Genomic DNA, 13,888 nt, shown 5'->3' with positions numbered 1-13,888 from the left:
GGTGGGAGACAAGTTTGCAGTCCTCCTGTAAAATAGAGGACATGTTGAGACAAAAAGAAAGAGTCAGGGCACCCCGGTAGCTCAACCGGATAAGACGGCATCCCATGAACAGGAGCAATAGTACAACGGTCATGAGTTCGAATCCTGTTTACATTTCAATACTTGGATTAAACATTTAAAAAAAACACAACAAATTCTAATAATTTTTTAATTGATTTTGGATTAGGATATACCTTTTACACAAAAAAAGTTTGGATGTGAGGGCTGGAACTGAAGTGCTCTGGGTTTGGTGAGTCACTGCCATTTGCAAGGTTAAACTCAGTGTTGCAGCAGTGTGACATTGACTCTGGAACAGGTCCTGACAGCTGAGTAGATTATTTTTACTAAATCACTGATTAATATCAGCATAACAAGAACTTTACTGACAGACATGGCTGATTCTCTTGACAGAAATACACTTTACGAATTGTTGATTCACTAAAAGTGGGCTATTTCAACTTAAATCATCAGGGTCCTGAAATTTTCACAGTTATTTCCCATCATGTCATTGATTCAAATCTTCAATATTGGACAAGTAGATCAAATAATCTCTCATTATGGGGGAGTTCAAAGATGAAAAAAACAGTAAAGCCATAATAAAAGTCTCATGTTTGAGCTCCTATTAACAAAACAATTGATGGGCTGCCGCTATAGCTCACCAGAGGGCTGAACTACGAAGCGAGATTAGTGGGTTAGCGAGGTACGTTGAGCTTAAAGCCAGAGTTTTCAGTATCACGAAGGTGGCTCTCTTTTTACCTGGCTAGGTCTCCATAGTAACTTATGCTGTGGCGCTAACCTGGTCGGGAGCAGGTTATGTTCAGAGTTTCAGATTTAAATCAGCTGGAAAGAGCGTCTCCCTTTAACCAGATCATTTCCTGACTATTATTTATGAGCGATACAGATTGTCAGCTGAGGGAATGTGTTTTATCTGCAAACATGCCGAGTTGTGCGTCACTGATATCACTGAATGAAGCCGTGTAGTTACAATATCGCACAGCTGGCGGAGACAGAGATCGAGCGCTCTGCACAGGCAGCACTTGGCTGCTGATACCAGTTTAGGGGTTGGTGGTCACAGTTCTGTTGCCACCATCGGTAGTGGCGGCGAGGGGTGTGCAGGCTGATGGCAGGTTGCGAGCAAATATATATCGTATACCAACACGACGACCGAATATTTGGATATCTGGATGTTCGGGTCCAGCCCCACTGTAAATATCACGTTGCCATGGGAACCCGACATCTTAAGTTGGCGATGCAGAAATCACCCAAATATGTTTCTATGTTAGGTTCTGATTTGCTGTCAAGTCCGTTTAAACTGCTGGTACTGCAGCTGATAGAACACAGATGAGAAAATGGATTATTCTGCTAGTTTTTATTACATAGAATATTCAAACAGTAACATTAATTTTGCTCTGATTGGGCAAAAAATTAAAGTGATATCCTGCATTATGGGACACCTACATGTACTTCAGTACAAGATCATGTTTAAATGTATGAAGTTTAAAGTATAACTTTAACGTGCAGCTGTCAGTTGGAAATAATCAGCTGCATCAGTAAAATATTATATATATTAACACTGTTGACGGTTTTCTACCAGCATTCCTGTCTTGCACCCATTTGCAGTAGCGGCACTTTTTGCCGTCATACTTTTATATTCCTCATTGTTCTCCATTAAAACAACATGCTGACTGAAGCAGCTGTACACAATCATTTCATTTTGTGCAGAAGAAGAGTCACATGATGCGTTGAACGCCGCTTTTTTATGTGAACATGCACAGAGTCTGAAGCAGAAAGTCTGAGTTGACAAAGAAAGATTCTAACCACCTTCGTGATACCCGTAATCTCTGGTTGTGGCTTTCGGTTTTGTCGATTCGGCTTACACAAAGAAAGCCTGGCTATGTCAAACTTGCTTCGTAGTATACCCCTCTGGTTGAGCTGGCGACCCATGTACAGGGGCTATAGTCTCCGATGCAGCGGCCATGGGTTCGAATCCAGCTCATGGCCCTTTGCTGCAACCCTTCCCCTATTCTCCTCCCCCACTTTCCTGTCTTTCCCAACACAATAATACAAAACATATAGAATATGAAATACCTGATTTAAAAAAATGGAACAAAATTAAAAATCTAAGTTAATTTTACTAAGTTTTCTAACTGATTGAGCAGGTGTTACAAGTTGTGCCTGAAAAAACAAAATGATCTTTATACAGACTAACCCAAGTAGACGATTCCTCGCGTTTCAAAGTGCCTCTCCAAATGTAGCTAGGAAAACTTTTTTTTTTTTTTAGAAGTAGAAGGACATTTATTTTCAGATTCCACTTTGTAGGCTGGAGAAACAGAGTGAACTGTTACCTATTATACCTCCTGAATTCAAATTGGAAGAGATGCTTTTATGCAGTTATTATAAATATACCTGTACTCACTTTAACTTTCTGCACATAGTCCAGCTTGTGACCCTGGTTTTGAAGGCCGTGTGTATTCCCAATGGAAAAGATGCAAATGTCGAATTTAAGTTCTTAAAAATAAACATTGCACTAACGTTTAAAGAAAAGGCTCCTTTTAATGTCTGCTTGCTGCAGGGGTTGTATTGACTTCCTTTCAAAAAAAAAAAAAAAAAAAAAAGAGAGAACAAATGTGCAATTTGCCCAAGGATGCATAAACTTGCCCATAAAATTCCCATTACTTCTCCCACCACAGTAATTTAAAACCAAATACTAATCTGGAAATCTGTCCTGAATGACAAGGATGGACAGGATGAAATGAACACAAACTCACCACATAATTTCTACATTTCTTATCCATTTTGATATTCCCAGTTGCATTTTTGAAATAAGATTATTAGGTGACAGTGTGACATAACTCAAACTTTAAAGTGAAGCTTTTAGTAAGAAATGTGTTGGCACAAGTTTTCTTTTTTCTTCAAAGGACAGTTCATGAAAGTCTATAATATTAATTTAATATTTACAAAACATAAACCTTGGTCAAACAGAAGTGCTGTAGTTAAATGACCTAAACCTAGACAGAAAAAAAAACAAACAAAACAAACCATTTCATAAATAGGAATTTCAAAAACAGAAGCTTTCTTGTACATTTCATTTTAGGTCTACCAAGGATACAGTTTGTAAAATAAAAACATTTGTAACTACTTTAACAAAATGTAAATACAAAATTAAATAAGACAAATAAAAATCCGCTCTGTTCTTCAAGATTATTCCGTTCTCCAAAGCAACACCTCCCTAGAAGGAAAATAAGAAATACAATGTTTGACAACACACTTTCCCACCACCATCACTATATTCCCACCACCATCACTATACTCACTTCTAGTCTTGCACTAAAGTGGGACTTATTCAAATATATGGCTTCTGCCAAATCCCACTCTATTTGCTAAGTAGTGCGCTACACTGAAGTTTCCACCACTGTTTTATGAGTGTGAAATTTGTGTTTTATAAAAAGTTCTCAAAACATTTACAGTGAATCAAAATCAATAAGGTGCAGCATGTACTGAATCTGCTGACAGTAGCTCCTGCACACTAATGTGTGTAGTGGCCTGACATCAGTGCTCTGACTGTGGTTGTAACCGAGCACACTACAGGTCAGACTTGACGGTGATGCAGCAGTCTTAAAACATTCCACCACCAGAGGGCAGTGTAATGATGCGTTTCAAGTTTTTCCACAGGGGTGGAAAAATTCATACCTGCTGGTGGTGTTTTTAAAGAATTAAGTGTAGAAAGTAAAAAGAGGTCAGTTACTTCTATATGCAAGACTCTGGTAAAAACAGAAAAAAATACATCCCGATCAGATTTTTTTTTTAATGTAGTGCCCAATCATAACATAAGTCATCACCAGGCACTAAAAGTAAGGTCAAACTTCACAATATAATTTCATGATTCCATCAGAGCAAGCACTTCCCAACCACAAACCAGGGGAATTGAAAGCATGTGCATTAGTGTGCAGCTCATTCGTACAGTGTCGGAGTAGCGGTGACAGTGAGAAGACACCAAGAAACTACTACAGTGCAGTGTGGACCACTTAGGAGTAATCACATGTCAATATTTCTCCTCTGCTAAAAAAAAAAAAAACAAAAGAAAAAGAAAAACAACTGTAGTGAATGAGATATCGCACTGAAAAGACACCAAATAAAGCATTGACAGTTCACAGCAGACATGGTGTGACTAGTAGCACTGATAGTGATGATTTTACCACTGTGAAATGTCAAAATGTTTTCTGTGCTTGTTTTATTCAAATTGTCCAGAGATAGAATTTCTCAATCATTCTGACCACATGGGGGCAACATTCGTATACTAGTGGATTAACGTTTATATTTGTGTTTAACTCCTTTAGCTATTTATGACAAATAAAAACAAGAATTCTAATATCCATTTAATTATAATCCTTGATAAATACTGCCAGATTGTAAAAACATGTGTTTTGGCTGTAGGACCCTGGCACATTTTTGTTTACATATGCTGTGCACTGCTAGAACTTCAAAAATGTTCCCAACTTTCAGTATTTCCGTGATTTGCATTTCACCTAAAAATTATTTTATAATCATATATTTAAAAAATCCAACCTGGCAGGTTTCCGATATTGGTCCAAGCCATCTGCTCTAAACAGCAATCAGCAGGTTTGAGACATCTGTTGAATAAAGAGGAAAATGATATAATCCAAGTTCTTACTGATGTTTTAATCTGTCAAAACAGGCATGAAATAAAAATCAAAGAAGCAGTACAATTATTTTCTATAAACATAACTTATTAGGTTTTTTGAGGACAGACAAGCGATGAGAAATCTTTTGTGCTAACGCTTCAACTTTTCACACATTTCTTCATCTGAACCTAACTGAGTTTTCACTGTTTGTAAGGCGCACACAGGCACACACACACATCCACACTACTGTAAAGTCTTAACAGTGTGTCACATCATTTCTGTTAACAGCAGTGTGGGAAACAGCACTTACTGGACATAACTCCATTTTTTATGAGCCTGAGCATGTGTACAGCCCACTAACAGTCTTCGCTATAGGTGAATCCCCTGGAACCACACCTACCTGATCCAGCCCAAACTGTCGAGGGGGCGAGGAGAAAAATCAAAGTGACTGTATGTCTGACACTCAGGCACCACTCACCTAGCAGTTCAGAGATCGCAATCTTTTCAAATTATGTGGCGAATGCAGCTAAGCAACTACATTCCACTTTCAAATCTCTAAAAAAAACAAAAAAAGGATCGCCGATGTTGTGACACCCATGACCTCAGCTGCTGCAGACTGAAAATCCAGTGAACAATCTGCTGAGTTTACAGAGGAGCCTCCTGAGCAGGCAAACAACTGGCTAGACCTTCCTGGGATTGCAGTGCGTTTATGTCACAGAGTATCTGCACAAGGTGCAAACTGTCAAGGTGCATGTCCTCCTCACCACTGTAAGACCACAGACAAAATGAGAGCTCTCCAACTCTCCTAGCAGAGTAGAGTGGCAGTATAAGCACTGGTAACGAGACAACACTTCCAGTCTCACCAATTCCAACAGCTGATGCAGTGTGACTACTGTACAAACCACAGCAGAAACTCGAGAATGCAGTGTAGCAGACACATAAAAAGATCAGTTACAGCCCAGGTGAAGCACTGTCAGATCAGAGGGTTATGTCTTGCAAGATGTGACAGGTCCTAAATGAGCTGGTGGCCTGCTGAGGTTGAGGGAACCTCACTCCTCCCAGTCTGTTTAGATAAGCTACCACTTTGGTTTTGTCTGATCTCATCATCTTGTGCCTTTGACACAGCTGTGGAGTTAATCCAGACTACACTGTCCCCATCATTGCCTGGCCTGATGGCACATTCCACCCCAGCTAGTCAGGGATGCAGTCATGAACACTTGTATGTAGCCAGGATTGCACTGTGGCATTGTCCCCTAGCAGCAGATATTCCCCGTTAGCAGAGGCGGCTGGGTACACTCCAAAAAGGTGATATCTCTCCAAGGCAGGCTTACTGAACCTTGAGTTGTGCAAACCACCTTTAAGATTTCTAATTTCCTGCAGCCCCCAGACTCACAACAGATTAAGCTGCTAATATCAGCCCCAGGAGACATCACTCTCCTGCTTTCACTGAGGGTGCTGATTACAACCAGCTGAACCAGCTGTAGCAGCGTATTCATGGGCTCCTCTGATAGACATGAATTGGCTGAAAATTCATCTTTCAAAAAATGATACCAAAGCCCAGGTGCACATGTTGAATCAAAACATCCCCACAGCCCCAGCTTTCCATAGCAATGAGGCATGGGTCAGCCAGTTGTCTATCAAATCTAGTGGAAGGTCCTGCAGTCACGTGATCAGCATACTTGCATGTGCTGACCAGGGATGATAAAAAATAACTGTTAGTTGTTTAACTGTTTTTAATAATTTAATTGATTAAAGATATAATAACCAATAAGGATATGCATGGTTGTAAGTTAGCCGTAGTACCTTAAGTTACCGTTAAATGAGATGGACAACTGCAGTGACCTGAGGAGGGGTCACCCAGTGCACAAGCAGTTCTGCATTGGAAAGCAGAGAGTATTGTGGGGGATTAGCTAGCAATGAGGCACCATTACTAAGACTTCTGAGCTCACATGTGGGGAAGGAGTCAACAACAGACAACCTCATAGGACCCCAAGAATGCAGCAGCACATATCCTACAAAACTAAAACTACCTCCTGATTGGGCAGCAAGTGCAAATATCTGTCTCAAGGTGTTGAGGTAGAGCCTTGAGGGATTAATCAATTGCCAAGCCTGCTAGACGGCATGTACAAAATGGAATTATAAAAATAAAAACATTTTGTTTGGCTCTAAACGTCCTCACCTTCAACTTCAAACTATGCAATCTGATGATGAGACACTCATGAGGATAGTGTGAATGTTTCAAATGTTAGGACTACACTGAAGACAATCAAATGCTTTGTGCTGATTGTCAGTTCTAATTGCAGTGTTTTTCTGACAGATCGTTTCTTAAATTAAACATGTCTGATTGCCTATTGTTTGCAGGGTTGCTTTAAAAATTGTACATAAAGGCTGGCTATTTTCTGTTTGAAAGGTTGCACAATTTTTAAACAAACTGACAACAGATTTTTGCAGTTACTTAGTCTTTTGACTAAATTATGTAATTAATTGACCTTGGTAATAAAACAGGGATAATAAATGATTTTTAGTCACAACTCTTACTGCCATAAGATGCCCAGGGTAAAATTTAAAGTCAAAACACCAAAGAAAAAACATCAAGGATTTTAGCTCACTTTTACATGCATAAGTCTAATAGCTACAGGAATTTCTTTGGCATTGAATCAGTCAATTTGTAATGCTCAAAACTTCTATGTTTTAATTAAATATCTCAGTGGCGAAAGATGAAAAGGTTGGAGAAGATACTTTAATATACATACCCAACAGATATGCCCATTTTATTACATTAGAATCAATTTTCTCCATTTCACCTCTGTAATGGAAGAGGCTACATACCATCCACAGCAGTGAACACAATGACAGAGCTTTTCACAAGGATATGGAGCAGCTAGCCAGAGAGAGAATGTTTTTGTTTTTTTTCCATCTCACCATCTGTATTCATGGATACCCCATGGCACCTTTCCTCACCCCTTTCTCTTTACCTTTGTCTTGTGAATGTGTATGGAGATGACATTTATTTACTGGTTATGCAACTTGTGAAATAAGTCCTATTTATCCTGGATGTGGCCATTGCAAGAATTGTCTGAGGGAAATCCTCATCAGAGTCTGTGAAAGCAGGATGATGTTTTGTTAAGAAATTATATAACCGTAACCCTGTACATGTAAGTCCAAGTAGTTGTCTTATTTTGGCCCCTATGCTGTACATTTGAAAAGCAATATCTGGCACAATAATTTCCTCTGAGATTATTCAAGTTCAAATATAAGATTTTATGTATGCATCTGCTAGTTAGGCGTCATGTTGAAAGTACGCATAATAATAGGTTAATTCCCCTAATGTTCTCTGCAACTACATGGAAAAATATGGGCGTATATTGCCCCTCAAAAGTAAATAGCATGCATCTACATACTTGACCAAAAAGATTACAACAGAAGTTCCATTACATTCTGCTGTATTTTAACAACATTGTACTATTTGCATAAATGATTGATAGCAAAAAATACAAAAGCTTTGCATGTAGGGTTGAGGACTGTTTGTATTTTAACAATTCTTGATTTGGATAGTTTCAGGCACAGTTGGTTAAGGTCACTATGACAGTAAGATCCTGTTTTTACATCAATGCACAAGTAATAATAATGTAATGTTCAATTGGCATTAGTTTTTAGGGACCCATAAGCAGGACTGAAACTTAAAAAGAAAGTCAGGATTCCGGTGGAATCTGAATTGTGGAACAGGATTCTAGGTTGGAACCAGTTCCTGTTGCTCAACCCAGTAAAAGAAGCCTGCATGTAAACAATATGGACTGTCTTGATGAACGCAACCAATGTTACTTCTTTTTCATACATGAATACAATGAGAATTTTTCAAGGAGGATGGAACTCTATTTCTAATCAGATCCTACTTTCAGTTGATTTAAAATGTAAATCTTGGCTTATTTGTTTTTCTGCGAAAAATACTGACTTACTTAAAAACTATACGTATAGCTTTATTTTCCAAGTATTTATTTTCCATTCTATAATAAGCATAGGTTAGGTAGGTTGGAAGCATGTTATTTAAATGATTTTAAATAAACTAAACCTTTACAACCTTTCCCTGAACATTAAAAGAAAATGTACAGCCCTGACAAATATCTTAACAGTTCCCCTCTCTGAATCATGATTGAGGATGTTTCCCTTGATACACAGACTAAATACTGAATCCTTACCAACATCATAAGTTCATCTTAATTGCTGCCCTGCAACATCTCCCTGGCCAGCATCAGCAAGAGTGTAGTTGACACCAAACAGAAAATTAGGCATAATATTAGGTAGGCAAGTTAATGATTTACCGAAGCCTGGTCGGGCGCTACTTGAATGATGAACTGGTATGCAGGCATCACACAATGTTGCAACACCAGCCGGGTCATATCGCCGTCTTCTGTTGCTGGTTCTCGAGGCATTGTGAATCCATCTTCAATGCGTTCCTCTGACATGTTCAGCAACTGTCAGGAAGAAAGAAGTTCATAAAATTACAGCAAAAACCTAGTATGCTTATCGATTCATCTAGTGTCTAGTTATCGCCCTAACTTAAATTTGTCAACACAAGAAAAAAGGAAAAATCTGTTAGCTGTTAAAATAAAATGGTTGAACAATCACTAACCTGTACATTTACTGATCCAATTATATATCCTGAAAGTGTGACTGAAGAAATCTAATTTTAAGACCACTGAATTAACCAACTCATCTACACTTTACCCTTATCCAAAACTTTAAATTTAAATAGAATAAAACAGAATATCCTTTATTAGTCCCATAAGGGGAAATTTGCAATGTCACTGCAGCCAAGTGACAGTAAGAAAAGCAACCAAAGAGAACTATAAAAGAGGCAAAGTATATACAGAATATATACAATATAAATTTTAAAAAAACAGAAGAACACAAGGATACCAAGAACACAAAATTAAGAATATTTGCATGAATGAATTGCACTTGAGTATTATTGCACATGACAGTTGGCTAACTGTCATTATGTGAGTGCTTGTGTGGTCTGTTGGGAGCAGTGCTGATTATAAAGACTGATACCAGCAGGAAGGAAGGACCTGCGGTACCGCTCCTTCACACATCTGGGGAGATGCAGTCTGTCGCTAAAGGAGCTGTCCAGTGCCCTCATAGTGTCGTGCATGGGGTGGGAGTCACTGTCCAGCAGCACCTGCACTGGGTCCAGAGTGCTCCCCAGGACAGAGCTGGCCTTCTTGATCAGCTGATCAAGTTTCCTGTCAGCAGCTGAGATGCTGCTGCCCCAGCAGACCACTCTATAGACAATGGCTGATGCCACCACAGAGTCATAAAAAGTCCTCAGGGGCGCACCCTGCACCCCAAAAGACCTCAGTAAATTTTACCAGGGTATTAAAATAAAAGCTCACTGTACAAATCCAATGTTGAAAAAAAGGCATTCTTGCAGAGAAAAACATTTATGCCACTTGCCAGACAATCATCTTTTTAGCTACACTATTATTACAGGTAAGACTCTCCAAAAAAACTTAAAAGTAATTGAACCACTTTCCACGACCCTTCATTTGTGGCTAAATGGACTTTCTTCTGGATGCTCAGCAGCCTGTTTCTAAAAAGCAAATAAATCAACAGTCCACTGGAAAGAGTTCCCAGAAAAATACAAGTAGTTGGTTCCATATTTCTCAGTTCTCTGCTCTGTGTACACAGAATCTACAGTCCCAGATGTTTTGGTTGGTTTGGGTTAATCAACATTTTTTGGTAGCACTGATAAGCACAGATTTATTTTTTTTTGTTCAGCATCTGATTAAAAGGGTTTATTTAAGGGGAATTTGTAAATGAGATGAGTAAAGCAAAGATAGTTTGATGAAATATCACGATTTAAACCTTTGAACTGGATAATTTTCTCGTGGGAACCGCACATCATTTGAGAAAGCTGTTTTCACAGTTTGTGGCTGTGATATGTAATGTGATTTTGACAATGTTTTAAAAATAACACCTTTTGAAACTGCCGGCAGATTTCAGGGTTCAGTAGATTAAAGCATTTAATGGTCTTGCACTAGCCCACTTCCAGCCTGAATTGCCCCAGAGTTCTACTGAACAGGTTTAAAGTGCAGGATAAAAACTCCTGGTAAGGCAGCTTTTCTTCTTTTTGCTGAGTTGTTGGAACAGTCTACCTGATTTTAAAAATCATAGATACAATGATATGATATCTTTATCTTATTTCCACTGGGAAAAAGAGAAGGGTGTTTACCTACAAGTGGGAAAATAACAACAAGGTAATGCAGAAAATGAGAATCCATACAAAATATAAACATGCAAATGTGCCAAGTAAAAGCAAAGATGCAGCCAGAGGGATGTTTTCTATTAAGCATATCAGTAGCACGAGGAATATACAAGACATGAGTCTATAAGTCTTCCAAACAGGTGTCCTGAAATGATGACCTGAGGGCAAAAGATTAAACTCCCTGAGTGGATGGACTTGGCAGGAAAAAAAAAAGCAATGCCCCATGGCTACACTGAATGTGTAATGCGGCTGCTGCAACACTGTGTTTCCATTATAACCAATTAACCTGGTGTGTGAGCAGCGTGCCTATTGCACCACAGAAACATGAAATATTGCAATTGCAAAAATAAAGCAACCTGTAATTTACATCTTTTGTATGTGCTGTACTTTTACACTGAAATGGGCCAAAATGTGTCTACATATATTTATAAGTTAAACTACTGGTATACAGGAAATTACAGCTTTGTATCAAACAGGACCTCCAGTTTGGGCTTTTATTTGTCCCATCGACATTTATTTGCCATTAGCCACTAGCTGATGGTTGCTTAGTAATTTTATTCTTTACAGAGTCTACTAGTCCTAGTACTAGCTATAAACTCATCTATATTACACACACATTGAAAAACTGTCACAATGCTGTATTGGGTGCACAAACTGAAGACACAATAATCCCAAACTGAAAGCTTGCCATCTTGTTAAGCTACAGCACTATGCTGTATGTCCACTGCAGGTGTATTTGATAAAAAAGATCAATTCTACAGCACATCAGCTCTGCATATATTGCATGTTCGTTGCAGCTGCAATGTGAGCCCTTGTTAGTCCTGACCAAAAGCTTGGCCTCCCACACCCTTTTTCCACCAAGCTGGTGGAAAAAAAACAAACAACACTCACATCATCCACTCGCCACAGGTCATGGCCCAGGCCTTCAGTCTGACCATAAGTGATTGCATTCTTTAGGAAATCAGTCCCGCTGCCATCATCCTGAGAAACAGAAAATAACACTAATCAACATTTCAAAACAAGTGGCAGTGTTACCTTTGGAAAACAACAGAGGACACTTATCATTTGACAGAGTCCTGCTGAATGCAGTACTTACATTGTCGGTGTCCCGCAAAACTGCCACAAGCAATCGAATGTATTCTGTCGCCGCTTTAAGTGTGTCCACTTTGCTGGGCTTTCGGTCTGGTCGCATTAGTGGCACCATGCGTTTCAAGCGGGAAAACATGGTATTCAAGTTCCTGATCTGCATAGAAAAGAGGCTGAAATTATAGATCAACTATGTGGCATAGTTCTAACATTACTGGATGTAACCATAATCCATGCCAAAACAATTACAGACAATAAATAAAAAAACAACTAAAATAATAAAATCTTGATCCAATAGTGATGGGACCTGGGGACTCTGCTACTTTTTGGAATAATTTTGCTGCATGACTTGGTTCCTCCTTGCAGGTAAGAGTCACTGCATATCAATACTATGGTGTTCTGAGTGATCACCTTTAATCTACGAGGAAACATTTCTGCCCAATCAGAGTGCTTTCTTTCAGGATTAATGCCTCCATTCATAGGCCACAAGGGGTAATGAACTGGTTTGTTGATTATAAAAAGGATGTAAATGATATCAATTTGAACACTGAGATGAGATTTTGGACTGATGTGTTAAACTTATCCTCTCTACCACCATCAAAACACCAAATGAGTAAACATCTTTTGGAAGACTGGTACTCTGACTTGGAAAACCAATGCACTGAGCCTTCTCACCTTACCAAAACACGTTATGTTTCTTTTTCTTTTGCCACCCATGTGTAGTTTGTGCTGATGGCAAGAGTCCTACGGGGCTTAAATCAGCAACATTTGTCATGATTTCATAATGGCTTGCAGCAATTTAAGCTGTGTTTATGAGAGAGAAAAAAAACAGCACATAATACAAACAAAAGACATGGGGTGCTGACATGTTTTTGTTTGCACTGTTTGATTACAATGAACACTGTGCAGTTTTCAGATCTGCAGATTACAGCATTTGCAATTCAAATGGACTCTAGGCCCCTGTGAGTGTTACATTAACTCTTAATCCAGTGTTTGTTGCAATAATAGTTGCTGCAATAACAACTTCTTCTGTTGTCAGGCTAACTGCAGTGTAGTTATTACTCATGTGGCTTCCAAGCTGATTGAAAAAACATGAAACTAGACCAGATCTATCCCAGGTGGTAAGTTTATGAGGCCCCTGACGAATGTAGCTGGTTAGAGCTTACATCATATAGACATATAATGGCTGACCTTTTTTATTGCAGCTTGTGGAGATGCTGGCCAAATACAACGAAGGTCCCAATAAATTTGAAAGCGTTTACAGAAAGCTCCATTTCAGAAAAAAACGGTTACAGCAGGTGTAGCTACATGCTAGCTAACGTGCTAGCTAACGTTAGCTAAAAAGTTCGTCGACGGTTTCTTTTCTCAGGTGAACCGAGAAAGAGGAAACATGTCGGCAAACTTTTATTAGTGACTCGTACCATGTCATTTCTAATAAACACTCACTCTCAGTCGCTCCTTGGCGTTGACCAATTCTCTCTTTTTCACAGTTTCGCTGAAGTCCTCGGCAACGAAGTACAAGCCGTCCCTTCCCCGCTTGAACTTCTCGATGTTGCTGTACACGGGCAGCGCAGACTCGCCAGTTAACCTTTTCAGAATATCACTCATCGATTCCTCCTCTGGTACCTTCATTTTTTAACGTGGAACACATGCGAATATATCAACCTGCTGCCTTCGTGTTGTCTGTTATTCGTAAAAATCAACGCGTCCAGAGAAGGGGCTGTCGAGGCGAATAGACACACCTGAGCTGCGTGCCTCATCAGAGAGACCAACAACGACAGTTTGTGCGTCAAATGCGTCACACAGTTATTCACATCCAGACCAAAATTTGTTTTATGGTCAATTAATATTTCAC

General features: G+C 39.2%; 1 protein-coding gene across 1 annotated transcript; it reads right to left on the bottom strand.

Moving 5' to 3' along the window:
* Window positions 1–9,001: 9,001 nt before the first annotated feature.
* figla (folliculogenesis specific bHLH transcription factor) lies at window positions 9,002–13,665 on the bottom strand (the record flags this gene model as incomplete). The annotated part of the gene is made up of 4 exons (XM_008297745.1): window positions 13,480–13,665; window positions 12,044–12,190; window positions 11,839–11,928; window positions 9,002–9,154 (listed from the first exon to the last, which is right to left on the bottom strand). Coding segments are annotated over exons 1-4 (576 nt in total), but the record flags the coding sequence as incomplete, so codon positions are not given.
* Between the last annotated feature and the right edge of the window lie 223 nt (window positions 13,666–13,888).

Source organism: Stegastes partitus, unplaced genomic scaffold, assembly GCF_000690725.1.
Source record: "Stegastes partitus isolate 25-593 unplaced genomic scaffold, Stegastes_partitus-1.0.2 Scaffold26, whole genome shotgun sequence".
Classification (NCBI taxonomy): domain Eukaryota; kingdom Metazoa; phylum Chordata; class Actinopteri; family Pomacentridae; genus Stegastes; species Stegastes partitus.
This window is presented reverse-complemented; position numbering and strand designations above follow the sequence as displayed.